The sequence below is a fragment of the Numenius arquata genome, chromosome 20 (assembly GCF_964106895.1).
Source record: "Numenius arquata chromosome 20, bNumArq3.hap1.1, whole genome shotgun sequence".
NCBI lineage: Eukaryota > Metazoa > Chordata > Aves > Charadriiformes > Scolopacidae > Numenius > Numenius arquata.
In genome coordinates, this window is record NC_133595.1 from 8309486 (window position 1) to 8336507 (window position 27022).

General features: G+C 49.5%; 3 protein-coding genes across 4 annotated transcripts in view; 2 read left to right on the forward strand and 1 right to left on the reverse strand.

The window, feature by feature from the left end:
- The first annotated feature begins 430 nt into the window (after positions 1-430).
- TPRG1L (tumor protein p63 regulated 1 like) lies at positions 431-6264 on the forward strand. 2 transcript variants are annotated; one of them, XM_074161567.1, is made up of 5 exons: positions 431-626; positions 804-895; positions 2184-2360; positions 2963-3116; positions 3863-6264. In XM_074161567.1, exons 1-5 carry the CDS (start codon positions 468-470, stop codon positions 4055-4057), a joined length of 777 nt encoding a protein of 258 aa, XP_074017668.1. In that variant the 5' UTR covers positions 431-467; the 3' UTR covers positions 4058-6264. The 2 variants fall into 2 exon arrangements, with proteins under 2 accessions (XP_074017668.1, XP_074017667.1); XM_074161566.1 differs by having other exon boundaries at positions 433-683; positions 3863-6258.
- Positions 5533-20038, reverse strand: WRAP73 (WD repeat containing, antisense to TP73). The gene is made up of 12 exons (XM_074161565.1): positions 19970-20038; positions 19121-19273; positions 18398-18514; positions 11590-11662; positions 10615-10718; positions 9633-9719; positions 9123-9257; positions 8924-9001; positions 8597-8702; positions 7480-7605; positions 6462-6653; positions 5533-5995 (listed from the first exon to the last, which is right to left on the reverse strand). Exons 1-12 carry the CDS (start codon positions 20036-20038, stop codon positions 5886-5888), a joined length of 1350 nt encoding a protein of 449 aa, XP_074017666.1. The 3' UTR covers positions 5533-5885.
- A 6183-nt stretch (positions 20039-26221) lies between these two features.
- The window catches only part of TP73 (tumor protein p73), a 28052-nt gene continuing 27251 nt past the window's right edge, over positions 26222-27022 (forward strand). Inside the window, exon 1 of the mRNA XM_074161784.1 lies at positions 26222-26232. Coding sequence (XP_074017885.1) covers positions 26222-26232 — 11 coding nt within the window. The remainder of the gene's footprint in view (positions 26233-27022) is intronic.

Consider the following 27022-nt stretch of genomic DNA (forward strand, 5'->3'; position numbering starts at 1 on the left):
CCCAGCCCGGCGCACGGCTCACCCCTGCGCCAAAACCCACCCGAGCGCCTGCCATGAGCTCCTGCAGCGCCCCCCGCCGGCGCGGAGGGGCGCGGAACGGGGCGGGGGGGACGGTGTGGAGAGGGGCGGGAGGATGCGGAACGGGGCGGGGAGGTGCGGAGAAGGCGCGGAGCGGTGCGGGGGGACGGGGAAGAGGGAGGGGGGGGAAGAGAAGTGGCAGAACGGGGCGGGGGGGTGCGGAGAGGGGCGGGAGGATGCGGAAGGGGCCGGGGGTGCGCGGAGAGGGGCGGAGGGACGCGGAAGGGGGGGGGGGGGGGAAGAGAAGTGGCAGAACGGGGCGGGGGGGTGCGGAGAGGGGCGGAGCGGGGCGGGGGGGTGCGGAGAGGGGCGGGCCCCCGCCGACGAGACCTCCGCGTCCCGCTCCGCCCCGGAAGGCGGCGGTGAGAGCCCGTGCGGGCCCCGCCGCGATGCTGCAGCTGCGGGAGGAGGAGGAGGAGGAGGAAGGGGGGGCCCCAGCGGTGCTGGCGAAGGATGATGATGATGATGATGATGCCGGGGGTGTCCCGGCGGTGCTGGCGGCCGGGGGGGCGGCGCCGCCCGTGTCGCCCCCGCAGCGGCTGCGGCCGGTGAGGGTGCGGAGCGCCGGGCGCGCAGGGCGGCTGCGGGAGTACTTCGTGTTCCGGGTACGGCCCCGGGGCTGGAAAAGGGGAGGAAAAGGGGAGGAGAAGGGGGGGGGGGCGGCATCGTGTGTGTGTGTGCCCCCCCCCCCCGCACCCCCTGAGCTCTGCCTTGCCCCCCTCCAGCCCGGCAGCATCGAGCAGGCGGTGAGCGAGATCCGCGCCGTGGTGATGCCCGGGGAGGACGGGGAGGTGCGGAGCGTCTGGCTGCTCGCTGAGTAAGTGGGGCTGGGGGCGGGGGGGGGTTGGGGGGACACCGCGACACCCCCCGGGACAGGCTTGGCCCTCCCCCCCATCACTCACCTGGCAGTTCCAAACCCGCACTTCCGCACTGTGTTTGGATAAAAATACAGTAAATATTGGCGCTTGCACAATGGGGAGAAGCTTTGACGTGGCTGGGGGGGGGGCTGTGTCATATCGTTATTTCCGTGTAACATTAACTCGTGATTTATCTCGTTACAAAACCCAGTGCGATACAGAATTCACCCTAAAACCCACTAACGTAGCTGTTAAACTCCATCACCGAGTTACAGACCATTAGCCCTATATATAATTCACCAACGTGTAAGTTGTCGGCTCCCATCGTGCCACATGTCTGGACCAGGGGACAGGAGGTGAGTTTCCTCCTCCTCCTTCAGAGCAAGCTTTGGCCAGATCCACCAGCCCCGAGCACTCCCCGGGGCCAGCAGAAGGCGGGCAGGGGCAAGTGAAATGGGCAGAGAAAGGTTCATGACGGGGGAAACGCTCCAGCCCGTTGCCCGGTCCCACTCTGGGCACTTACCTTCAAGGGCGAGGATGGCTTTGGTCTCATCAGCCTTCCTGGTGGAACAACGCACAACTTTAAATTTTCATAATGAAAGGCAATTAAATCAGTTACACCAAAAATAGGCTGTAGCAGATCTCCAAGGTGCTAGTTTAAAAGCTGAGCTCGTTACCCCTAGAGTGAAAATACGCCTGCTCTTAGGCTGCCCTAAGGATGCAACAGTGGTACAGCTGGTCTGGCAAAACGCTTGGGGAAAGGTAAGAGCTTTTATTCATGAAATTGGAAGAAAACGATCAGTTTCTGAATGTACAGACTGTTCTTATGGAGGAAAATACTGTGTCAGGCCACAGTTAAACAAAACTCTCTCCTCTGAACGCGCACAAACACAATTAATAATTTAGCAAATGTGGGAACAGGCTCACAGCACGGGATTCAACACTTACTGGAAGAGCTGTTGGAGTCCCGTCTACCCCACGAAGTAGCATTTGGTCTCAAATAACAGGAGATAGCACGAGCCCTCAAGATCTTCAGACTTACTCTGATTTTCGTAGTATTTTCCTGTGTCGGGACATTCAGCCTCTTCCCAGCCTTGCCCATTGAAAGCAAAGGCCGAAATAGAAAATACTAAGACATTACTAAGACTTGAGATTGGTTCTCCTGAGCGACTCCTCCATCCACCGAGCCGTCATGCGTTTCTGGCCAGCAACCAAACCCGCTGGAGCTCAGTGGTGGTCTCTTCCCAGGATCGATCACTGGAACAACGAGAAGGAGCGTCTGGTTCTCATCACGGACTGGTCCCTCCTGATCTGCAAGTACAACTTCATCAGCCTGCAGTGCCAGCACGTCACCAGGATCGCCCTCAGCGCCGTGGACACCATCTCCATTGGGGAGTTCGAGTTCCCACCTAAATCCCTGAACAAGTAAGTGGACACGGTAATACTGTAATGTTCTCCCGATTCTTGTATTGGTGTCATAAATAGTTGGAGCTGTCACCCTTTGTCACTGAGCGTTGGCCAAGTGTGAGGGTTCTTCCTTTTGCTCATGTGAGTTTGTGAACAATTAGGAAGCCTCATCAGACCAGCCCAGAGCAGCTGCTGTTCTGCTGGAACAACTAGCAGTTACCTTAGAAGTGAGTTGCTGAAGGATTTCCCAGGTAAGAGGAGCAGATTTGGGAGCAGAAGCCCATCCCCACTGGGTAGTGCAGCAGCAGCACCCCAGCATCACTAGAAACGTAGTAAAGCCCCGTGTAAACATCAGCTCGTACATAAACGCAGGCTGTCACAGGCAACACAGTTCAGGGCTTGTGTCCTTGATGTCTAACGAGCTTAATCTCTTTATTCTCAGCTTAAAAGAATGTCCCTTCGCATATTCCAGGGGCTGAATTCTTCTACCTACTTTACTGTCAAGCTTATGTTTCAGCTCCTGGTTCTAAGCAGGTCATTTCAGACTGTACGTTTCTAACCAAACGTGCCTCAAGGCCTCGGAAGCCTCACCATCCTAACTCTGCTGTCCCCAACACCAGGCGAGAAGGCACTGGCATTCGGATTCAGTGGGACAAGCAGAGCCGCGCCTCCTTCATCAACAGATGGAACCCGTGGTCCACCAACATCCCCTACGTCACCTTCACCGAGCACCCCATGGCAGACGCCAACGAGAAGAATGCGTCCCTCTGCCTGGTAAGGGCGTCACCGCTCCTGCTCCAGACGCCTTGTTCATCTCACGGGCTGGGGACCTCTGAGGTTATTTGGGGAAGACAGAGTAGTGAAATCAGAGCCAGAACTCCCAGCTGTGCGCCGCGTTTCCCCGTTCTCCAAATCCTGACGTGCAGGGCAGCACAGCTCCGTTTCTGCCACCTACCCCTAAATGGTTTGGACAAGGAAGCTGACGCTTCCACAAGTGCAGAGTCCTGTAAAACCCAAAAGAAAACGGAAATTGGTGCTATTCCTACTCTTACCCGACAGGCCGATGCCTGACCTTTCATCTAGGACTGCCAGCTAATTAAACAAATAGTTTAATTGTGAACTGTAAACCTTCCCTTGGGTGGCGCTCAGTTTTTCTTGCAATAGCTGCTTTCCTCTGAAGGTTTCCTTAAAAACAGAACACTCTGGTAATTTAAGTTCAAGACACAAGTGATAAGGGCAGGAGAGCTACAGTCAGAAATGAACAATATTACTCACTGGTAAGTCTTGGCACGTCCAGCCCGTGTGTTTAACTTACGTGCAAATAGTGCCCTGGGATGAATGATCTGTACCATTAAGGTTAAACGTCAGAACGTGAAGCTTACCACGGCATGTGAGATCCTGAGATCCACAATGACAACAGCTTCACCGTTAATCCTGTACGACTCAACCCCAGCAGCTGTTTGCCTGGCAATTTTTAAAACAATGGGAAAACATCAAGGTGATTTTTTTTTCCCTTGCAGTTGGAAAACTTTAAAACTCAGCTGATCCAGGCTGTGAAGAAAGCCCATAAGGAGTGTCCGGTGCCAGGACGGGCTAACGGTGTGCTGGTGCTGGAGCGTCCCCTTCTCATCGAGACCTACCTGGGACTCATGTCCTTCATCAACAACGAGGCCAAGCTTGGCTACTCCATGACCAGAGGCAAAATTGGGTTTTAAAGCTCGTTGTGTTCAATCTTTTCAAGAGAAAGCGGTTTGATCCTGGTCTCCTGGGGGGCGACAGAATCCTGGATACCCGAGGGAAGGGTGAGGGGGAAGGCAGGGGGTGGCTCCAGATCTGACAGTTGATGGGATGCCTTGGTTGTTCTGCCCAGGTCAGGTCAATCCGAAGCAGACACAAGGTAGTGTCATTCTTGCGTTCTGTATCTAATTTTCAGTTCCTCCTGGTTCTTCCAGGGCTAGGGAGCGGCGGTATTTGCCATTTCTAACTGTTCTTCCCTGTTAATGACGCGTGACCGGTATCTGCTACCAGCACTCCACACAAACATCCAAGTGCAGCAGCACGGCCGTGCCGCGTTAGTTGTGTCCCTGTGTATGGTGTCTAATCGCGTGCTGTGCTTGGGACCGATCCGTGGTGTTTAACGGTGCCGCTGTTACAATTACAGTAACCTTAGCATTTTGATTAATGCCTGTTAAAAATTGTGAAAGCTGCATCCATCGTTCTTTAGCAAAGGAGGCAGCTGGTTTCATTAACGCTGTTCTGTGGGGTCTGCACAGACGCTGCAACCCTCAACTAGTGCTTTGTAAACTGAAGTATATGGCTGAGTATGCGTTTATGAGCTTTTTGTAAAAATACCTCCCTCTGAGAACTAACTTCCTAGTTTCTTATGTGTGTTTCTGTGCTGCAGCCAGAGAATAAAGACTCTTTTGAGAGGATATTGCCTAAAGCCTCACAAACAACGTTTGCCTTCAAAGCCATTATTTATAAAACTGAAAAGCAGTTGTATTTTGATCAGATTTATATTCTTAGCAATTTTTCTTAAATTTACGCTAATTAGAGGCAGCAGCAGCGCAGGACTTTTTATTGGAGACAGATAAGACTTTAAGCACTGGACGTCTCTCCTGATTTATACTTTCTTGCGCTTAACCTCGTTCCAATGTCCAGTAATGAAATTCAGAGCAGCACAAGAGAGGCTACAGCTGGGATTGCTCCTGAGGCCACGCTGACAAGCTGTTCCATTGTGCGTGACCTTCTCTACAGGCCACTTTATCAGAGCACTTATTTGCCCAACTGAAACGCTGTGTAACTGCTGTGCTGCAGCGGTGGGTTTGGAGCTTTAGTAGCCGTGTGTTCGTGAAACCCGTGCTAAGCTGAGGTCGTGACGGAATGCACGAGCTGCTCGTCCCCCCCAGGGCATTTCCTAAGAGAGCCACTGAATTCTCAATAATCTTATGGAAAAGTTAAATTTCAACTCAGTTTTTTCTTTCTTCAGACCGAGGCTGGGAAATTAAATGGCAAAAAAAAAAACCCCAATCCAATAAATTCCTGAAGACTGGGCTCCCTTCCTCTGAAGAAGGCAGAGGCTGCTGCCCAGGTTGTGCCGGGATAGATAGCTCCATAATCACACCTGATAATACAGAAACAGACTTCAGAGCAGAGAAGTGCAGGTTTAGAGTTGAGTCATACCAAGTTTGTAGCTATCAAAATATTTATTGGAAATTATAAAATTTAAATAATAGCTATACATTATATACACACAGCTACAGTTTTAGAAAAGAAGGTTTCGTAGTTGACAGAGTTCAAGAGGAAGCTGAACTACATCAATACTAAAGTTTCCTTGAAATCCAGGCTTCATTCTCTGCACTTCAGTTGCCTCTAAACAGTCACTTCATTCAAACGCAACCACAGAACTTTACACACTGGAGTTTGGGGACGCTCCTTCAAATAAATAACTCATAAATATAAAAGCTTCAGATCAGGTAACAGGGCTTGACCCCTTCCCTCATTTTTCCTCAGACTTGTGAGCATTTTTTATGCAGATTATTGTTATTTTACCTCTTCTCTTTCTAAGTAACACACACAGAAGTTGTCCTTACTCAGCAGCGCCAGGGAGTCTCCGCTGGAACTCCAGGAGAGAGACACGATCGGGAAGTCGCCTGCAGGGACAGATCAGAGTCTGTCAAGAGCTGAGGTTCATCTAGGTTTTATCTTTTCACTTCACATTTACCATGCACATTTTTCCCCACTGGCATTCTGTTGTAGTTCAGTTGTTTTCAGAATACCCAAAAACATTACAGATGTTTCAGAGTCTATTTCAACACTTGGCATCCTGCAAAACTACAGTTTCTATATAAATAAACTGATATGACTACAAATCTCGAGAAAGAATTCTAACATACTGTATGATTAAAGGAACTTAAATCACTGTTAGCTCCTGTGCTCCATCCTTGATATATTTTATCATGTCTGCTATGTCTCATTACAAACTCCTTTCTTGAAGATAGAAATATCTGTATTTAAAAACCTCCAAGAACCCATCGGAGCCATTTCCATGATAATGCTCACACCGACTTACACATGGAAAAATAATTTGTAATGAAAAAGCCATTGCAGCAGCCTTACCCTCCCCTGGGACCTGCACCGCCACGCAGCCGGCAGGGGACCACAGGTAGACTTTGCTGTTCCCAGTACACACGGCAAGTCGGGGCTGCCGGGGATCCCACTGGAAGCACTGGATCCCACAGAGCTGCTCCAAGACCACAGACAGCTTCAGCTTCTGAACATCCCAGATCCAGACAGCGTTAGGAATGTTATCTGTCCGAAAAGGAAGAGGAAATTGTATAAATACCTGAAGGATAAAAAGATCACACTGTATTTTAAAGAAATGGGCATTAATTGAAGTCTAACACCACAAACCATTGCGGTGCACCACGGGTCTAACCCCACTGGAGTGTTCACAGCGGTACCTGCAATTGCACTGTGAGAAAATTGGGAAAAAAAAAAAAAGGATAAAAGTGACTGAGTTTGTTTCCCAGCCCTTCACTGGCTTTTATCAAATTACTCATAATCACGCTTCGGCTGATGGCTTTTGCCTCTGAAGCCCAGCTGTTGCATCCAGACATAACCAGCCCTCCAGGACCATCGAAGGGAAAGATTAAAGGCGAATTCCATGACTTCAACCATTTGAGGAAATCAAAACCCCACTAATACAGGTTGTGAAAAATTATGAATTCTGCCTTTCAAGAGACACTTGCTGTGATTGGAGCAGGAAGGATTTGTTTATTTCATTTCCTAATACAGTGAGCTCACTGTATTATAGTGTATATATAGTGTATATTGGAAGAAATATAAAAAGTGTATTATTTTCATTAAATACAGAGCCAAGTCCAAATTAAGGCACTAATAAGCAGTTCTGGCAGCTCACACTACTACACATACGCTAGACACAGGCTGGATCTCCTCTGTAGTGACACGTTTGCACAAAGGAGAGCTGATTTTTGGGGGGAGTCAGGACCCTGTTAAAGTGCAAAATAACTGCCCAGCTCCTGTCCTCGTTTCTCATGAAAACACACAGAAGGAGTACATGAAACACTGCAGAAGGAGCAGCTTTCCCCTGTAACACAGAGCAGGAGGGACTCACCATTCTTGGTTGCCAGGAAACAGTTATCTGGACTGAACGCCAGCATCCCAATTCCCATTTTGGGATTTGCCCTGTCAGCGACGGGCTTGACGTATTGTAAAGAAACTGGCACCTGGGCAATGTCATCTGGAATTTGAAATAAAAGTACTTTACTAAGTAAACCTGAATGGACAAAAAAATTTTAAATTCCAGCTGTTAAAAACCCCTCATCTCTGAAGTGATACGACCATATTTTACTCTTCTCCAATGCATTCCAATGAAAAACTTCAATTGTTTTAAGATACTGCATCTTCACATGAACAGCTTACTATTCTTGCCCTTCTACAAAAACTGAAAGGCTGGAGATTAAATTATGAAAAAAAGGAAAGATCAAGTTTTCCACTACCTTTTAACTAGTATTTAAAACACCAATGCAAACCCCAAGGTGATTTGCAGTCCCACAAACAATGAGACTGTAAAAAAAATAATAAAAATCATACATTGTCTGCCATCTCTTTAATATTTCACAGCCCATTGGCTGGAGGAGGTTTAAATCACTGCTATGACTGCAGCTTCTCAAGACAAAACCAAATGGCCTTTTTCATGCTCTGCTTTTTTACGTGACCTCATACCCACGGGATTAATTACTATAACAGACAGCAAGACTGTAACAGCTTCTGATTATTTTTTCTTTTTAACTATTGGAACTGCCACACACTATGATAAGATTCTTAATTGCTAGAATCAGATGAACTAGTGCAATTATCTGCAACAGTTAAACTAAGTCATGAAATAACATTGCATGGATTGAAGAAATCAGAAAAAGCATCCACAGAATGTTAAGACAACTTTTGCAGGCACCCCAGGACTGAGATCTGGCCGCTGTTTTTACACCCAAGTGATTACGGTTCATTTTCTACAGTATCTTTAACCTGCCTCCCAGCCACCCCGCAGAGAGCATCCCCTCCCGCGGGGTCTTACTGCCCTTGGAGCTCTTCAGTTCACTCGGGAGGCTTGAGCAGAGCACCCAAGGGACCCATCCCGATATCAACAAGGCAGAGTGCACCTATAATGTTGATCTACAGAAAGACTTCATGTGGCAAACTCAAGTGTCTCATTTTAGTAAACTGTGGCTTACATTTACTTTGTGTACTGAAGAGAGAACTAGCCAATGCTCTCGTTGGAGGGAAAGAAAGTCTCTCTGTTTCAACAGATGGGGATTTCTCCACTTCTTTATACACAATCTACAAAGAAACAAGGATCACAGGTACATATTCCATCGAACTTGAAAGGATTCCTCTATTTTTCTCACATTCCCAATTTTTCATGCAATTTCCCAAGCCCTATGTACATATTAGGAGGGGAAAAAGCAAGGTCTCCCAAATGAAATGGATTTACTGGCACCCTTCAGATACAAATAGCAGCATCAAAGCACTGATTCAAAGGGTTCTGGATCCATACTTACAGTCCTTTTATTAGCAACGGTTGCTGGATGCTCAAACTCTGTGATCTTCTTCCAAGTTACATGGTTCAAGATACGCACCTAGTGCAAGAAAGCATGGCAAGACAGAACTGCTATGGGAAAGTTCTACGAATGGCTTGTAGATAAAAGAGAGGTTTATTTTCTCTCTTTCATCTAATAAACATCTTTTTTTATTTCTTACCTTTTCATCATAGCTGCCAATTGCCAAAAACTGACTGCTGGGACTCCAGGTGATGGATTTTATGCCTAGTGACCATTCATAAGCCCGGTACGTGGATAGCAGCCTGCCATCGAGGGAGTACAGCAATATTTTATACTGAAACATAAATAGATTAATTCTAAAGACTAACAATATTGTATTGTTCCATATTCCATATGCCTTGATGGAAAAGCTCATGCTCCTTCGGCACCCGAAGCCACCAAGCCATCTGCTCAGGGCTGTATAGCCCTGCCCATTCCCAGGACTGTTTGGTTTTTGTCTTTAAATTTACATCACAAGTGTTTGACATACACTAGTAAGGACATCCATTACCAATACAAGTGAAATATTTAAAATGGTTTGAGTTCAGCTTTTTTTATGTTTGAAAGGAAAAAAAAATTATAAGACTATCTATTTTAGTTACTGCTTTATACATGGCGGCTACAAGCCACCTTGAACTCTCCAAGAAAATCATCTGCTGCTTCCTCCTACCTCCAGACACGTATCCCACACAGCCAGAACGCAGCCATTGGGAGCCCAGTCAATCCCAAACAGATCTTGTGTTTCCGTGTCAAAATGCTGCCCCCAAAAGAGAAAAAACAAAACCATTTGAAATATTATACTAACAAACGCTGTTGCATCTGACCTAACATAGTCCTCAGCTTTATCCTTTTAAGTGCTACCAGAAGTGCAAGAGCCTTTTGCACATTAGTGTAGAAACAGAAATATTTTCTTTTACAACAGTGTCGTGCATTCACTGCTTCTTTGGTTTCCCTTCACAGAAAAAGCAAAAAGTTGCTCTACCTTAAACTGAACAGTATCTCATAAGAAAATAAAAGCAGTTACACTGAATGAGTCAAGATATTTAGCTAGCCTGATTCCTTGCCTCAGAAAGGCCGGTACAGGATGATTAGGGAAGAGCCTGGGAACATGTCAAGCATTTAGTGGCATTTCCCAAATTTTGCTATCGGCTTCTGCTGAGACTCAGAATTCCTGAACCGGGGTGACACTACATACAGACTAGTTCTTAATGGGTTTTAATTTCTCACATCTATCCGCTCCTCTAAGGCATGCTAGTGTGCATCCTTCCCAGACCAGTCTCGTTGTTGAACAGAAAATACAACAATTTATATTATACATTCCAAGTGATCACTTTATTTACTTTATATATTTACTTTATATACTTATTTATATATTTTCATTATTATTAATGCAGCACAGTTTATTGTAAATAAACTCATGGAAGAATTTAAAGGTGGACTTTTGCGTTCCACCAGAAACTCTTTATGCACATCTAGTATATACCGGCCTCCTGAAGAGGACACCCCTAGGGAAGCGCACCCACAGGCCAGTGAAGGAGCCAGTGCTAGAGAGGAAAAGCACTGGCCAGTCCAGAACCAGTGAGGGAGCCCAGAGCAGCTGGAACACATGCTTTCGTCTGCCCAGAGCAGCGGCAGGCAAGGACACATCTTACCCTCAGCAGCTGCCAGTCACTGCACACAAAGATGCTAACGAAGTCCTTGCAGTCCCGTCTTTCTGCCACTGCCATATAGCGGCCATCCCTAGTGAAGGCTATCCCTGCTGACGAGAGAAGGGCAATTAAAAAAAAGAGAGAAAACAAGACAGAATAGCTGACGATTCTTCAATGAAAAGCCGTTATTCCCAATTCAAAGGAGAAGTAAAAAGAAAAGGAAAAATATCTTCACAGCAGATCACGCTAATCAAAGCAATGCATGGTTTTACTAATTTGCTTGTGTTGGCAATTCGTGAACTCTGAATATGCTATTGCTAAGGACGCAGCTTCCCGGCTATTGCAGAACTTCAGCACGCTGCAGAAAGCCAGCTTTGATTACTGACAGAGCGTTATTATACAAACCCCACGGATTTCAAACCACCAGTTCGTTTAGTCTAGCTAAAGGGAGAAGTTATGCAGGCACTGGAACTCCCCAACTTCCGGCACTGGTCCCCAGCCACTCTCATTTCACCTGCAATACATAATTGTCTTTGTCCTATACAGGCTATTACTATACACAAGCCCCAGGCTGGAAACTGCTAACCCCAGCCCAGTGGCTGGACAGCCCTGCCATGGGCTTCCCTCTCCGATCTTTTCATGTGTAAAAGATGATAGAAGCCACTTTGGATTAGTGTTTTTCATCACTGATGCATCCAGCTCAATTAAATGTCTTAAAGGACCCTTGGGAGGCAAACACAACAGAGATGCACATCTGAAGACCAGGCACATGGATCAGATTAAATCCTTCATTTGAGGAGAACGTGACCACCCAGGGGTCACCCGGGACACGTATCCCCGAGGGGAGTGATACCCTCAGCAGAAAGGGTGCAGAGCCTGCTCCGAAACACGTGTTTCATCATTACACACCAAATTCAGTTTTCCCTTTTTGCCATATTAAAAAAAATCCCATTCCTGCATTAGATCTGTGATGCTTACCCTGCTGACAAGCTTTGGGATACTTGATGTAAGACACAGACTTTGTACACAAGGACCACACAGTTATCCGCAGCTGTCAAAGAGAAAGAGACAAGGAAATTACTTGTTTATCCTTTGTAGACAAAAAAATTTAAGTAAATAGAAACCCATAAACCTAATTCAACAACAGAGTAGATCAATACACCTTCTGTGGCTAATTAAACTCTGCAGCTATTCCACGTAGCTCAAACACAAAGCCCTGAGAAGTAACTACGAGGAATTCTCTCCCAACTGCCTTCAGTTCGCAAGGCTGCGTATTCCGAATTAACACTACAAGCACAGCAATACGGGGAAAAGCTCTTCATCACCATTAAAGGCACTGATATTGGCACGAGTCTTCCTACATAACTGCCGATGGATTGTACACAGTTGGAAAAACACAGTTTCATCACAGAATCTGGAAGAGAGATGAGAAGTTTCTTGCATTTATGAATGGATGAGAGGTTACAGCAGCTTGAGCCCATGGTATCTCTTGGGACAAGGCTAAGCATGAAAATTTAGCTCTATTTTTCAACTTTTAGACACGCTCAGCTTTGACAAGCTAATTTGCATCTTGCTTTTCGCTCCTCAGCCACCCAGGAGAAGGCAACATTACACAATTACTGAAAGAAAAAGAGCCAGAATACGCTATGCAAAGCAAGGCATTAACCATCCCATTTGCGGTATTTCTGGAGGCTTGTGCATCCATAAAACACAAAAACTGTGGGGAAGGCCGTCAGCTGCAAAACAAGCCTCTCCACAGCTCTCCAAGGTCACAGCCCGCATTCTGGAAGCTCTGCGTTGCCATCCGCAGATTATTCAATTAAAAACAAATACTTACTCTCCCTTAGCAACGGCAGCCACCCCAGACATATGGGCATTAATCAGAGTGTCATGTGAACCTTTGCATTTATAGCTGGAGTGCGGAATGTTTCCAGAGTAAATTTTTCTCATGTGTTTTCCTACATTTTATTGCACCAAGAGATTTCTAGAAGAGACACACGTAAAACTATTTTCGCAATAAAGCAGCACAGTCATAAAGCTACCTTTCTCACAACTACTGCACAAAATTAGTTCCGATTGATTATATATGTAACATTTCAGCTCTACCATCTCCTCATCCTCCTGCACCAGGTGCAGACCAAACCCCAGCCTTGGGAGGAAGTTTCTGCTCTGCTTTTTTGCACTTTTGTCCTCAACGCACGTTTCCCTTCCCCGGTACCATTCCGTGGTGACACAGGACCCCAAGGCAGCAGCATCCCACGTATGTGTTCTACCTGCCAACACTATGGACTGGACGCTGCAACAGAATGTGGAGGGTTTTTCATTGCTCGCATCACTATTTTTGCCAGAAAACACGATTCAAGGAATTGTCATGGTGTCCAAACCAAGTTACAGAACCCTAATGAACACTGCCTCCCTCCAGAGATATGTGGGGCCCCAAGGCAAAAGATCAGCATTAGTTCTTCCCCCTACTGCTTTTTATATACAGAAGAAAAGTTTGAAATTTGAAGAGACAACAAAGAAATCAAATTTTTTTTTTTTAACTTATTACAGGAAAGAGCACAACCAGATCAGATCCCACTCTGCTTCTATCCAAAGTTAGAAAAAGTATCAGACCACTATTTAATAAAGCCTTTATTATCCTCTTCCTTTATTTCACAGGTATTAAATTACAGCCAGACATCTATTGTACCACCTTTAAGTTTAGCAGGTCCTAGAGGACTCCACTAGATGAATAACATTAATCAAGTTTTATCACTGCAACTGCTCACTTCCGGACACACCAGAACACAGCATTGTTAGCCTGCTCCTCGGGCAAGATTTACTTTAAAAATACCAACACAATGCCTACTCACATTCCTCTCCAGCAACTGCACTAGGGATATGCTGCTGCCTCCTATTAATTGCAGCGTTAAATGAACTTGCTGCTATTCCTCTCTTGCCCCAAAACACACAACACACATTCTACAGCCACTTAATACCAGCTTAGCAGCTGCACGCCTCACATGCTAAGGTCTGGAGCAGAATTTTTCCTGACAAAGGCATCCGAGTTTACATTTGTGCTGCTCCTTGGCCTCACCATCCACTCACCTGGCCTGACGCACCAAACGCGCTGCTCTGCTGGACCACACGGGCTGGCTCAGAGCCTCACAACAAGGCTCACATGTGAAAAGGGAAATCTCTGGCAAGGGAAATCATCAGGGGCAGAGCTCCTACTGCCACCTCTGGCTCCACTGCAGAAGAGAAAAGGCATCTACACCTTGGTTTTGAAAACTCTTTCTGCATCCATCTCTGCTTCAGCCTCGGGTACAGCCCTGACAGAACCTTCTCTAAAAGGGTCGAGTTCTGTAACTCCCCAGAGAAGACACTAATCATGTTTTCCCTGTTCATTCTTGTCATCTTGTTCTTAACAGCTGAGCATGTGCTGCACTGCCACCGAAAGTTTCAGTGCCACTGAACACTGACATTGTTGGGGTAGTGCTGTATTGCCCCATGGACCTCCCCACACATCATTTCTAGCACATACAACAGAAATGGCAATAATGCCATTGCGGCTGGGGAGGGACTATGGAACACAACCAGCACACCCCCGGGAGAGGATGTTTACCCCGTTTACATAAACCTCACAAAAATACACCTTTCAAAGACCTATTATTATACTGGCTGCCTCCAATTCTTTCATAACCAAAGCACTTCAGCTTCAGATTTGACCTAAAGCAGTCACAACAGACCCATAACAACTATCAAGTTCCTCTGCTCGACTGCAGGCACTCTCTCCGAGGGGGCTGTGCGCAGTGAGGGCAGCCCCCCACAACAGATCCGAGACCCCAGATCTGCTCTGCCCCGATTCACTGCAACCTCTCACCCAGGTCACGCAACACAAAATCTGAAGTTCTGGTCCAGTGTTAGAAACATGTAAAAGCAAGCCATTTTGAGTCCCAAAATTAGAATTCTTTCCAGTTGTTCTATTTGTGTACGCTTAATGTAACTTTCTCAGCTCATAAAAATGTTTATGTGCTTAACATATGGACCTCTAACCTATCTTACATGGATTAACAATATGTTTAGAATTAAATTGTGACAAAAAGGGGGGAACCTTCTTACTCCCAACTGAAACATTGCTCCACAATCTGGCCCAAGCTGCCAATATAAACCAGAGAAAGATTTCACAGCTTGCAGAGATGACAGGCAGAAACATAAGATGCACAGAGGGTGAGAAAAAGAAAACAAAACACTTCAAAAATTACAACAAATTGCCCTGCTCTTATTTGCTTTTCCCGGTGACTTTGTGGGGAAGGGATGATGGCTTTTACAGCAGGAGGACAGATTGTGGTCAATTAAATCTGCAGCGAGCACTTCTTTACTGCTCCTTTCGAGGGGACTTTCTCTTTAGAGCAGATGACTCGATTAAGTGGAGGTGTCAAACTCAAATCCCAAAGATAATGGTGTCTGAGGAGTTTTCAGCTGTTGTTTTGCAGTGGAAAACCAAACCAAAAGCAGAAGCATTTTTAAAATAGCCTAAAAACAGCTGAGAAATAAAAAGTATTTAGATGGTAACGTGATAAACAGTCTGCAGTGCCGGGTTCAGGCCTACGTCCCCACGCTGACAGCTACAGGCAGGTGTAGGACTGGTGATTTTCAATAGATAAAAACACACTTTTAAACAACCTTGCATCTCAAATGACTGTCAACTTTTGTCCCAGACTTGACTGGGTCACAAGGCCCCCTTACATAGCAGTGTCTGTCAGCACCGGATTTCAGAAGATTATTCGGAGCACATTCCTCGACAGAAAGCATTTTTCAACCAATGTAGCCATTTACAGTTACTAAGGATTAGCGCCAATATACACAGAAACACACGCTTTTTTCCCTGCTGCTGTAGTACGAAAGAAGCTTCTTAATGCTTCAGTACCTAAAATGGAAGTAGAGAAAATACAATATATGTAGTTTGTAAGTATGGCTCTTAAAGAAACACTCAAGAACAACGCTGCTCATCTTCAAACTATTTATCTCAAAACACAGGAGTCAGGAGGAAGCAGAGGATCCATTCGATTTCTCCGTATCTTCTATCTGCAGCTCTTGTTTAAGCCCTACCTGTGCCCATGAATTCAGGTGGAACGATGGCACTCTAAGAGGAGAGACACCTGGGGGGACACCTTCCATGGGACAAACCGATAATTTGGAATTTTCTAGAAATGGGCTTTGCTGTGTTACACACTGCAGACACACAGAACCACCCCACGGAGTGGATTTCAGCACCCGAGGGAGAGAGTGAGCACCCGCTACAAAATAAGAGTTTAAGGCACAAGTCTACGTCTTTTCTACATCTCAGCAGGACTTTCCACCTTAGACGCTGACAGAACGACCCCTCCACACAGAACACAATCTAACATACAGGACACAGATGCTTTCAAAATTCTGGGGCAAGGAACTACACACATCTTTGTAATTAAGCACAGTAAATTCCTCTGCATCTGTCAATAATCCAATATTGTGGAAAACCATCCACTATCATGTGAAATGATGGAGTCTTTATATACTTCCTCCAGTAAGCCAGTACCATTCAGTTGTCTCACACGTCATGCTGTTTATTGCAGTAACTGTGTAAAGATTTAGACAGGTACCTGTGCCATTGAATGTTACTGTGCACTGTGTAACAATTCTGGGACCCCAAAACCCACACGTTATTACAGACTCATCTCCAATAAAATGATGGCAGTTGCAGAGCTATGTTGACATTAACTGCATATGGAGCATTGCTGCCCATCTCAAAAGCCTGAACTCAGTCAAAATGGACTTTGGAAAGGTGTGTCAGAATCCTGCTGCACTCCCCTCCAGTCAGGAGCTGCACACCAGTCACATCAAAACTCACAATATTCACTATAACGCTGACCACAAAAAGAACGTGACTGCAAGTTAGCTGATGAGTAATTTTTCTAAGGCACTAGTAAGTATGGATTGCTAGAAATAAATTAACACAACCATATCCTTGAAAAAAAATTCTAGAAATAAGAAAGTTATTTGTGAGCTTACAGTGAAGCTCCCATGATGACCTGAAGAATTACAAGTATGAGTAATTAGTTGGTGCTGTTTGAAAATGTCAGGCTCCCAAAGCCAAGCCGCAGCAGTCGACGGGGAAGCCCTGAGCCCTCCAAGCAACCGCCGAGTTTGATAACACACATAATACACCGATATTAAGTATCCTGACAGTTTGTGTCTCGAGCGCTACTCACGTCTGTCCCACCAGACTATGGATTTAGCAGAGCGAGGGTAAACACAACTCAGACAGCGGCACAGCCCCGGCAGCTGTCTGACAAAAGCTAATTTAGCAACCTGTTTACAGCTGGAAAGAAAACTTATCCCAACACAGATGCCAACTTGGCAAAGGCTTAATGAAATCCTCTAAGGTCAAACCAAGTTCTGTTGGGAGGCAATAAATACTTGCTAGTCCACCCCCACACGCACGTGCCACGAGAGATTCGCTGGGAGCCCAGAGCCCCAGCCCTCCCTTTGGGTTACGGCGCTGCTGCCTGACCAGCGCCCACATCGCCACCGACTTCGGGGAGAAACTCTGGACCCTTTTTTTTTAATTTTAATACCATCCGGGTGATTCATTCCTGGGAAAACTAAGGCCTAAATTCGTCACTCCTCCAAACCCACTATCTAAAGGGGCAGGGGAATGGAAAAACACTGCTTTACAGCCAGATCTCTATCCCAGGCAGCCTAAAAACCCCTGTCAGCACGAAACATCCTTGCCGGAGCACGTGTGCATCAGGAAGCGCACCATAGCTGTATGCACCTCTCTCCACAGGTTCCCTTGAGAGCACCAGCATCTGCACTAACACAGATGACAAAGTCCCCCGTCTATATTCCACTGACATTGGGATTTGCACAAAAAAAAAAAAAACAAAAAAAAAAAACACAAACACACACCACCCACACCACCCACAAAGGAGAAATCTTGCAGCGTAATATTTGAACTCAGTGCTAGTGAGGGTTGTGACACAATAACCTGTCATCTAAAATCCTTTACAGTTTTGAAAAGATTGAATACAGCAAAGAGAAAAAAGTCTTGTGTGTAGTTCTTGGCTATTTTCTGACCATTTCTCCTTGTACTGAATAACATGAACCATCAGCTCTAATCCACAGACTGTAAAGGTGGTGAGTCAGACTCCCACAAGCCTCCCAACAAGTCCAGTGTCCAGCACCCACAAACTGATTTGGATTCTACCTTAGTGTGGATCCCAGAATATGGCTCTCAATCAACCAGCACTTACAGGCGTCCTAATTTTGCAAGTGGTTCTATCAACAGCAGTCTGACTCCTACGTGTAAAATCAAACAACGATTTCCAGGATCTGGATTTAAATCTTATCTCAAGTCAATAAACCTAAGATCACATTTATTAATTCCACAGCCACTCTTAAATGTTTATGGGTTTTTTTGCTAGAAATCCTGAGCCTTGCCTGAGCTACAAACAATACATTTGATTTTGAAAATTGCTCCAATGCATGCCAGTTATCTCTATGCTTCTCTCACGTAATTTTTACCTTCAAAGCTAAGTGTCCATTTTCTATCTTATCATCAGAGACAAGAAGAAAAAAAAAATGTTAACAGAAGAACTAACCTCTAAACTGGAATTAATCTAGATCACATATAAGAATCTACGAGAACTGTATCCGCATTCTTAACACCACTACAGCTTTAAGAGCTTTAGGTTATTTTAAGAGGCAAAGGGCAGACAGCAACATCTGATACCGTGGAGAGTAATCATGACTTCACACTTACATGGAACTCGGTTGTATTGAGAATGTGACGACCATCCGGACTCCAGCATGAAGCCACCAACCCCGCCGAGCCCTCGTCTATCTTGCAGTGCCAGTCCGGCTGCTCCAGGGACCAGACCTGGGGCGGGGAAGGAACCAAACAGACACCAAGAGAACAGCTCATCAAACCTCTGCTCAGGGAGTGCGCTACGGCTGAGAACAGCTTCCTGCACCGCGTACCCGAGGGGTCAGGGGACCTCTGAAACCCTGTGGCCATGAAGGACTGGCGCTGGATCCCACTACAAAAGTAAGCCCCACACCTCGGTGTGTTAACACGAATTGTAAAGTAAGGTGGGTTGTTGCTGTTGGGCTTTTTTTTCTGTGACAAATATTCTGAACAACACTTGAAAAAAAATAGTTTTAGCCCATTTAACAAGTTTGCATGTATTTTCTTCCTATTGAACTAAGAAATTGCTAAGACAATCTCCAGCTTTGATTTGTTTTGATAAATGTTTTTATTCTATACGTGGTGGGGATTTTATTTTATTTCTTTTTTTTTCCAAATGATGATGTTTGTTGTGGCTTTAAAAATACTGGCCTACTGGGTTATCCTCCAACCGTGCGTCATCAACGGCAGCGTCGGTTACTTTAGCAAAAGCGCTGACGGGGTGCCGTTAAGCAGCTCTCACTCACAGCACCCACACGTCCCCAGCAGGAAACACACTCTGTCCCGCTTCCTCCTCACCTGAACGATCCCGCGCTTGTACATGGCACATAAAATGAAGAGGGAATCAGAGGACCACTCGATGTACTGGATCTGATCCAGGCAAGTGTAGAGCTGCAGGATCTGGAGGGTGCTGGCATCCCGGACCACCAGCCGGTACTGCACCCCCGATGCCTAGACAGGAGCAAACCCAGAGCTGAGCTGGGCACCGACCCCGGCCCAGGACCACGACCGTCCCCCCGTGTGTCATCCCCCCGTGTCCCCCTCCCCGGGACCCAGTGCTGTGCCAGTGGGGGCTTTAATTTCAGAAAGGCTTAACATGTGCTGTGCTCTGCTGCAAACTACAGCAAAAATAGCTAAACCGGGAGGGAAGGAGGAGGAGTGTGTTATATTAATACAAAGAATCCTCATTCATCCCGGTTAACTAGTTCTGCTTTTTTAAAAAAAAATTATTCTTTGCCTCATAACTATTATTTTAATCGATTAACCTTAACCAGGTCTCCGTTACAGAGACCCTTCTTGACTAAAAGCCTCTTGGCAAGCAAGCCGGCCCGCATACACAGAGAAGTTTTTGCTACCGCCGTTTCTCCAGCGCCCGGTTCGGGCGGCCTGAAGGCCGGGGGGGGGGCCCTGTCCCGGGCCGGGGGGGGGTCCCTGCCCTGCCCCGGAGGGGGTTCCCCGACGTCCCCGTGCTGTATCACACACGAAGCCGGTGCCTGGCGATGGCCAGGCCTGAGCCCAGGGTCCCCGCGCTGCCGCTTCGCCCAACGGTCCCCTCAGGCCGCGCAGCCGCCGCGGGCGGGAGCGGCGCCGGTTACACACCACACCCCCACCCCCCCTTCCCCGCCGCAGGCGGCGGCTCCTTCTCACCAGGCACTTTCCGTCGGGAGAGAATTTGCCGAGCAGCCCGGAGAGCTTGAACAGCTCCGAGAAGTCCATGGCGGGGCCGGGGGTGGCGGAGACGGGGCCGCGCCGCGGTTCAAACCCGCCCGCGCCGCCCGCCGCCCCGGCCCGCGCCCCGCGCCGGAAGCGGGCGGAAGGGGCGGGAGCGGCTTGGCCCGGGCAGCCAATGGGAGCGGGCGGGCGGCGCCCCGCGGCACGCCGGGAGTTGTTGTCCTGGGGCGGGGCGGGGCCAGCGGGCGGCGGGAAGCGGGCGGGAAACCGGCGGGTGAAAGTAATTGTTATGCAAATGAGGCGCTTAATGAGACCCGGTGTGCCATTGCCTGCCTCCCGCCTCCCCGCGGCCCGGCCCAGCCCCACCGCCGGCAGAGCGCTCCCCCGGACCCGGCGCTGTGCGCGGGCAGCGTCCCGCGCCCGGGCGCTCCGCCTAATTACTGCTCCCGGCTAATTACTGACAGCGACGGGAGAACAGGCGAGGTGTGCCCTAGGGTTCCCCAGCTCGGACAGAGGGACTGCGGGTTGCAGCAGCAGCACGCCAGTAAACAGGGTGCTAATTGGATTCGAATGAATAAATAAACGAAGCCTGGGGAGCAGAAGGGGCGCGGGGGTCGGCCGGGGGTCGGGACCCGGTGTCCCCCCCTCAGGGTACAGATTCCCTGGGGAAACAGCCCCCGGAGCAGCGGCTGCCAGCCTGGGTGCAGGACCGAGGGTGTCTGTCTCCTAAAAATAGTCACAGAATCACAGAATGGTTAGAGTTGGAAGGGACCTTAAACACCATCTGGTTCCAACCCCCCTGCCCTGGGCAGGGACACCCCCACTAGAGCAGGTTGCTCCAAGCCCCATCCAGCCTGGCCTGAAACACTTCCAGGGATGGGGCAGCCACAACTTCCCTGGGCAACCTGTTCCAGTGCTTCACCACCTTCACAGGAAAGAATTTCCTCCTAATATCTAATCCAAATCTCCCCTCTTCCAATTTAAAACCGTTACCCCTTGTCCTGTCACTACACTTCCTGACCAAGAGTCCCTCTCCGGCTCTCCTGGAGGCTCCCTTCAGATATTGGAAGGCTGCTCTGAGGTCGCCCAGGAGCCTTCTCTTCTCCAGGCTGAACAACCCCAGCTCTCTCAGCCTGTCTTCACAGGGGAGGTGCTCCAGCCCTCTGATCATCTTCATGCCCCTCCACTGGACCCGTTCCAACAGCTCCATGTCCTTCCTGTGTTGAGGGCTCCAGAGCTGGACACAGTGTTCCAGGTGGGGTCTCAGGGGCGCAGAGTAGAGGGGTAGAATCACCTCCCGCGACCTGCTGGCCACACTTCTCTTGATGCAGCCCAGGATGGGGTTGGCTTTCTGGGCTGCCAGCGCACATTGCTGGCTCATGTTGAGCTTCTCATCCACCAACACCCCCAAGTCCTTCTCCTCAGGGCTGCTCTCCAGCCATTCTCCGCCCAACCTGTATTTGTGCCTGGGATTGCCATGTCCCAGATGCAGGACACTGTACTTGGCCTGGTTGAACTTCATGTGGTTTGCACAAGCCCACCTCTCCAGCCTGTCCAGGTCCCTCTGGATGGCATCCCTTCCCTCCAGCGTGTCCACCGCGCCACTGAGCTTGGTGTCGTCAGCAAACTTGCTGAGGGTGCACTCTATCCCACTGTCCATGTCTCCGACAAAGATGTTGAACAGCACTGGTCCCAGTACCAACCCCTGAGGAACTCCACTCGTCACTGGCCACCAATTGGACAGTGAACAATTGACCACGAGCCTTTGAGTGGTTGGTCCTTTGGGCACAAAAGCTGGAGGCCACCGTGTCCCTTCCCTGCCACCCAGTGCTGGGGGGGTACGCAGTTATCCTTGCTGGGTCCTGCCAGCCCGTCCCCCCTGCATTTGGGGGTGGCAGCCAGCCGTGTGTGGCTAGCAGCCCAGCTCCCGTGGCCAGCAAGAGCGGCGCTCCGGCGGGAGCCAACCTCCTTCTTTGGGGAGCGCAATCACAAATGCAAATCATTTAAAAAAATAAACCTCGGGATGAGAGCAAACATTCGAGTCTTTGTTTTCATTACGCTTTAGGCATTTAAGCCCCCAAAAGCGGTTGCAGCGGCTGCGGTGTGTTTTGGGGCCAGGAAATGCGTCTGTTTCCTGGCACTGCCCCTAACGAAGGGACAGGAGGTGACAGCTGCTCTGCAGCCACCATCTGCCCCGGCTGGCCACGGGTGGGTGGCTGTGGGTCTCTGAACGGGGCCGGGTGACCCCAACGCGCGGCCGATGGTCTCACTGCAATGACACCGCTCCCCGTGCCCCCCCGAGCGCAGGCTTCGGGGCGAGTGACCTGCGTAACGGGGGCTTTTGGAAAGGGGTGACAGCGAGAAGGTGTGCCGGTGAGTCCGCACAGTGCAGAGCGTTAGAGTCTCCTGTCTGATGGGTTTTTATCGGAAATGTTCCATCTTCACCCGCTGCCGCTCCATGCGCGTCCTGGCAAATCATTTTTCCCAGCGCACGGAGTGAAACACAGGACACCGGCTGGTCCCCGGGCAGGCTGTCCCAGTCCTCTGCACCCCTGGGGGAGATGAGCTGGTCATTTTGACCAAGGTGAGCACAAAGCCAACCCAGCCATCGGCCGGTGAGGGGAAGCACCTCCCTTGGAGGGTCTACGTCCTCTCCTTCCCCTCTCCATCGGGGTTAACCCCCAGCAGCCGCCTCGGCCGCAGCCGGAGCCCCAAGAGCCAGCTTGCCCCCGAGCCACTTTGGCACTGGTGACCAGTTTAATTCCCCGGCACGCTTGGCTGAGCATTCCCCACCCCCTTGCAACTGCCTCCTATTCCAGGAAGGAGCGCGCAAGCCTTTGCCTCACTTTTCACATAGCTTTCAGCAGCTCCAATGTCATTGCCTAGGCGACCGGGACGCTACTTGATTGTAGTGCAGTAAATAACGTAGATCCTCAATCCCAGGCCGCTCCTGTCCACGGGAGACCTCCGGAGGAACTCGGAACGCTTGAGGAGCCAGAGCAGGTAGGAGGAAAAAAAAAAACACAAAAGGAAACCCCTTGCTATTTATGTGTGTGAGTTACTCAGCACGACCCTCTCTGGAGTGCTCGATAATGCGGCTGGAAGATGGTTTGTGGCTGCTTTGCTCTGTGGGCTGCTTGCACAATGTCAAAGGGTCTTGGAAAGTTTGTTCCCAAGTGCCTTAGATACAGAGTTCAAGCGCTTGTGGAGGAAAAAAGGGCCAAGCCTTGAACAGGAAAAGCAGAGTGAGGCTGGATACTGGTGGGATGCTGGGGCTGGGTACTGGTGGGATGCTGGGGCTGGGTACCAGTGGGATGCTGAGGCTGGATACTGGCAGGATGCTGAAGCTGGGTACTGGTGGGATGCTGAGACTGGGTACCAGTGGGATGCTGGGACTAGGTGCCAGCGGGATGCTGGGGCTGGGTGCCGGTGGGATGCTGAGGCTGGATACCAATGGGATGCTGAGGTCATGTACTGGCAGGATGCTGAGGCTGAGTACTGGCGGGATGCTGGGGCTGGGTACTGGCAAGATGTGGAGGCTGGATGCCAGTGGGATGCTTAGGCTGAGTACCAGCAAGATGCTGGGGCTGGGTGCTGGTGGGATGCTGGGGCTGGGTGCCAGTGGGATGCTGGGGCTGGGTGCTGGTAGGATGCTGGGGCTGGGTGCCGGTGGGATGCTGGGGCTGGGTGGCGGTGGGATGCTGGGGCTGGGTACTGGTGGGATGCTGGGGCTGGGTGCCCGCTGCTGCGTCCCTACGCAGGGTCGATGCTGGACTGCCAGGGAGGGAGGGAGAGTTGGCTGGTTTAGCCTCCTGCCCCATCACGAGCTGCCTGTCCGTCAGAGAGGATTTCTGTCCAACCCGCCCGCTCCTTGGAAAGAAAATTGTGAACTGGCTGCTGGAGCCCAAGGAGGGCTCCTGAGATTCAAGTGTGCTGCAGGAAAGCTCATTCACTCTCGGTTGCTTTTACAAGCCTTGTTTTGCAGGATGAATTTAATCATCGGGGAGAAATAAGCAGTAGCACGGGGTAGCGTTGGCACTGTGGGATTTGCCAGAATTTTGCAGATATTAACTTATTTGCTGTGGGCTGGGTGAGCCTGATGGTTCTTGTTGTGCAGAGGAGGGGAGGAGAGAAGGTCTGGGGGCCGGTTCACAAGCCATCAGTAATACGCAGCAGCTCGGTGCGAGAGTTGGAAATGGGTCTCAAAAGTCTTCCACTCTCAGGATGGGCCAAGAGTCTTGAGGGATGAGGAGCAGCCCTGTTATACAGGCTTTGTGCATTTATCTCCCTTTAAGGTGGCTGCAAAATGCTGTCACATTTCACTCTGGGCTGTCAGAGTGGCAGGGTAGCGGTGAATACGTTATTGTCAGCTGAAATAGCAAAAGGCATTTCTAAGTGCCTAAAACTGAGGCTTAAAGTTCATGTTGAGATCAAAGATGCTCCTTCCAGAGAGCGCAGAAACCCAGGTGCCAGGCATCACTCTCAGCCCCTCGTTCCGCCTGCGGTACCCGTCACCTTCCTTATAGTGGTGAAAGAAGGAAGTGGAATTTATAATTATTCTAAGAATATATTCAGACTGTGGTTAAAACACAAACCGTAGGCTGAATGAACTACGATTGAATACATGCAAATTCATCTGCTCTGGTTCTCCAGAGAGTTGTTCTCCCGTCTCGGGACGGCTACAGCTGACCTTGGTGGGTGCTTCTCATCTCCCTGTGTCCCTGGGGCTGGGGGAGAAATGGCTGCTTCAGCTCAGCTGGGGCTGACTGGCCTTTCGATAGAGCCGGAGTCACGACAGTGGGGAAAAGACGAAGGACACTGATTTTTTCCACTCTAATCCTTTGGAAATGACTTCAGTGGCAATTCCCAGGGAAGGTACATGGACAGAAGGAACTGGTCCCTAAGCTGTCAGAGGGCTGAGCTGAGCCCCAGCACAAGCAGAGGTGGCAGATCATCTTCTCACAGGCTTTGTCTCCGTATTCCCGGCTTCTTTATTCCGAGTGCGGTTTCCCTGCAATGCCCTGACCAGCAACAGAGGGAAGCAGCAATCCAGGAACGGCGGAGTCGGCTTGGGAAGTGAAAATGGGCAAATGACTCCAGCTGCCTTGGCCCTGGTTTGCATGTTTCGGTCTTTCTTCCTCTAGAAGCCCACAATAAATCCGGTGCACGTCCTGCCGCAGGCTCCCCCAGCCGCCCCGGTGACAGCCCCATCCCACGTGGTCACACCGAGCATCCCCTGTCACCTCCCCGCTGCGTCGAGGCAGAAGGACCCCTTGCTGCACTGTTCCCTAGACAAAGAGATCTTAATTAGGTTTAATGAGCAGGTTTGGCTCTCTGGAGGTGTTAAATCCTCCTGGTGGGGATTTGGCTAGAGAACTCCTTCTGGCAGAAGTTGGGGTGACACCGCGGGTCCTTCCTTTGGTGCTGGGAAGCGGGTGGCATCAGGGAACTGTCACAGTTACGGCAGAGACGAAATAGTCCCCACAGGCTCCTGGGGCAGAAGAGCTGAACCTGGGCTGTTGTGGATCTCGAGCTTGGCTGCTGCTGCTGTGTTGAGCCCCAGGTTAGTCGCCTGCCAGTGCCATTTACGTAGCCTGTAGGCACCGGGAGGGTAATTACATCTAGTAATGCTTCTCTAGCAATGTGGAATTAGTCTCTGAGGCTCTTCCCAGTTCACCTTTAATTAAGCTGTGCCACAGGACCTCCAGTGCTTCTAACGGGGTGCTTTTTCCTTCTGCTGGACCTCACCAGCTTCAGAGGTCCCGACTTCCCTGGATGTGAATGCCTCCACCGTTCACTGCATAATGGGACTCCTGATGGCACCTTGTTTTAGAGTAAATTACGCTGTCATCGGCACTGCTGCCAATCTGGGGGAACACAATTTGCAAAGTCTTTTGTGGTTCTTTATCATCTTAGATGCCCGCTGGCAGGCTGCCATTCTCGCTGCAGAGATGCTTTCCCGGGATGATCACTTGGTACCAGGGAGTTTAGAGCCCAAGCGTGAGAAGATGCTGGCCCGGCCTTGCAACCGCCTGTTGTGCTTTGAAAGAGAAAGGGAACTTCCGAAACGCCCTTAAAATATTCAGATTTTTTTTTTCCCTTTCGAAAACGAGGGCAACCACGTGGTCAGAGCTGGTGTCACCCATCATGACCACGCAGCCGGGGCGGCGCGGAGGTGCTTTCTCTGCTGAAGCTCCTTCCTGAAGCTGCCGCTGCCCTGGAAGCAGCATGGAAGCAGGGTAAGGCCACCAGCAGTGGCTCTAGGCTTTTCTCTTCCTCAAAGCGGTTGTGTAGGTCGTTTAGTTTCTCCGTGTGTCCCACGTGGGTCGAGGAGGGATGGGAGGACACCAGCCTCTCGCTGCTGGCTGTTCTGTGACGGGACCCGTGGGGCAGGAGCCCTCCTGGAGGAGCATCTGTGGATGCCACCTCTCGCGGACGCAGCAGAAAGCAAGCCCTGCTTTCGTTTCACCTCCCGGCTGACTCAGGGGGGCCTGGCCGACCCCGAGCATCACTCAGTTCGAAAGCGGCTGCCCCCGCGCTCGGCAGCTGCTGCCCCAAAAGCAGGAAGTTTTCAGGCTTTCACTATTAGATATCGGTAACGAGTTGAAAGGAGATGCTAACGCTGGTGTGGGTAAAAGGAGTAGCCGGGTGATGCCTGGGGCACATCCTTGTCAGGGAGGGCAGGGAAGGGATGCTGCTGCTTCTGGGAAAGGGGGAAGGAGGAGGAGGAGGAGGACCACATGGCGCGGAAAGCAGCAGGGGCTCAAGATGGCTCCGCAACATCTTCCGCTCCTGCTGCTGGGACCGGGGAGGTGCTGGGCACAAAGGGAGAGCCAAGGGATGCTGCGTGCTCCCTTCCATGTTGAAAGAGGCCAAAAACATTGTCTGGGGGCAAGAGGAACAAGCCACATTGAGGATGACTCTGGCTGCGCCTACGCAACAGGGTGAGGAAGGCTCTGGCTGAAGAACGGCCTTTCCCACAGAGGTCCCGCGTGCGGTCTGGGGTGAACGGTGTTCAACCTCCCATTG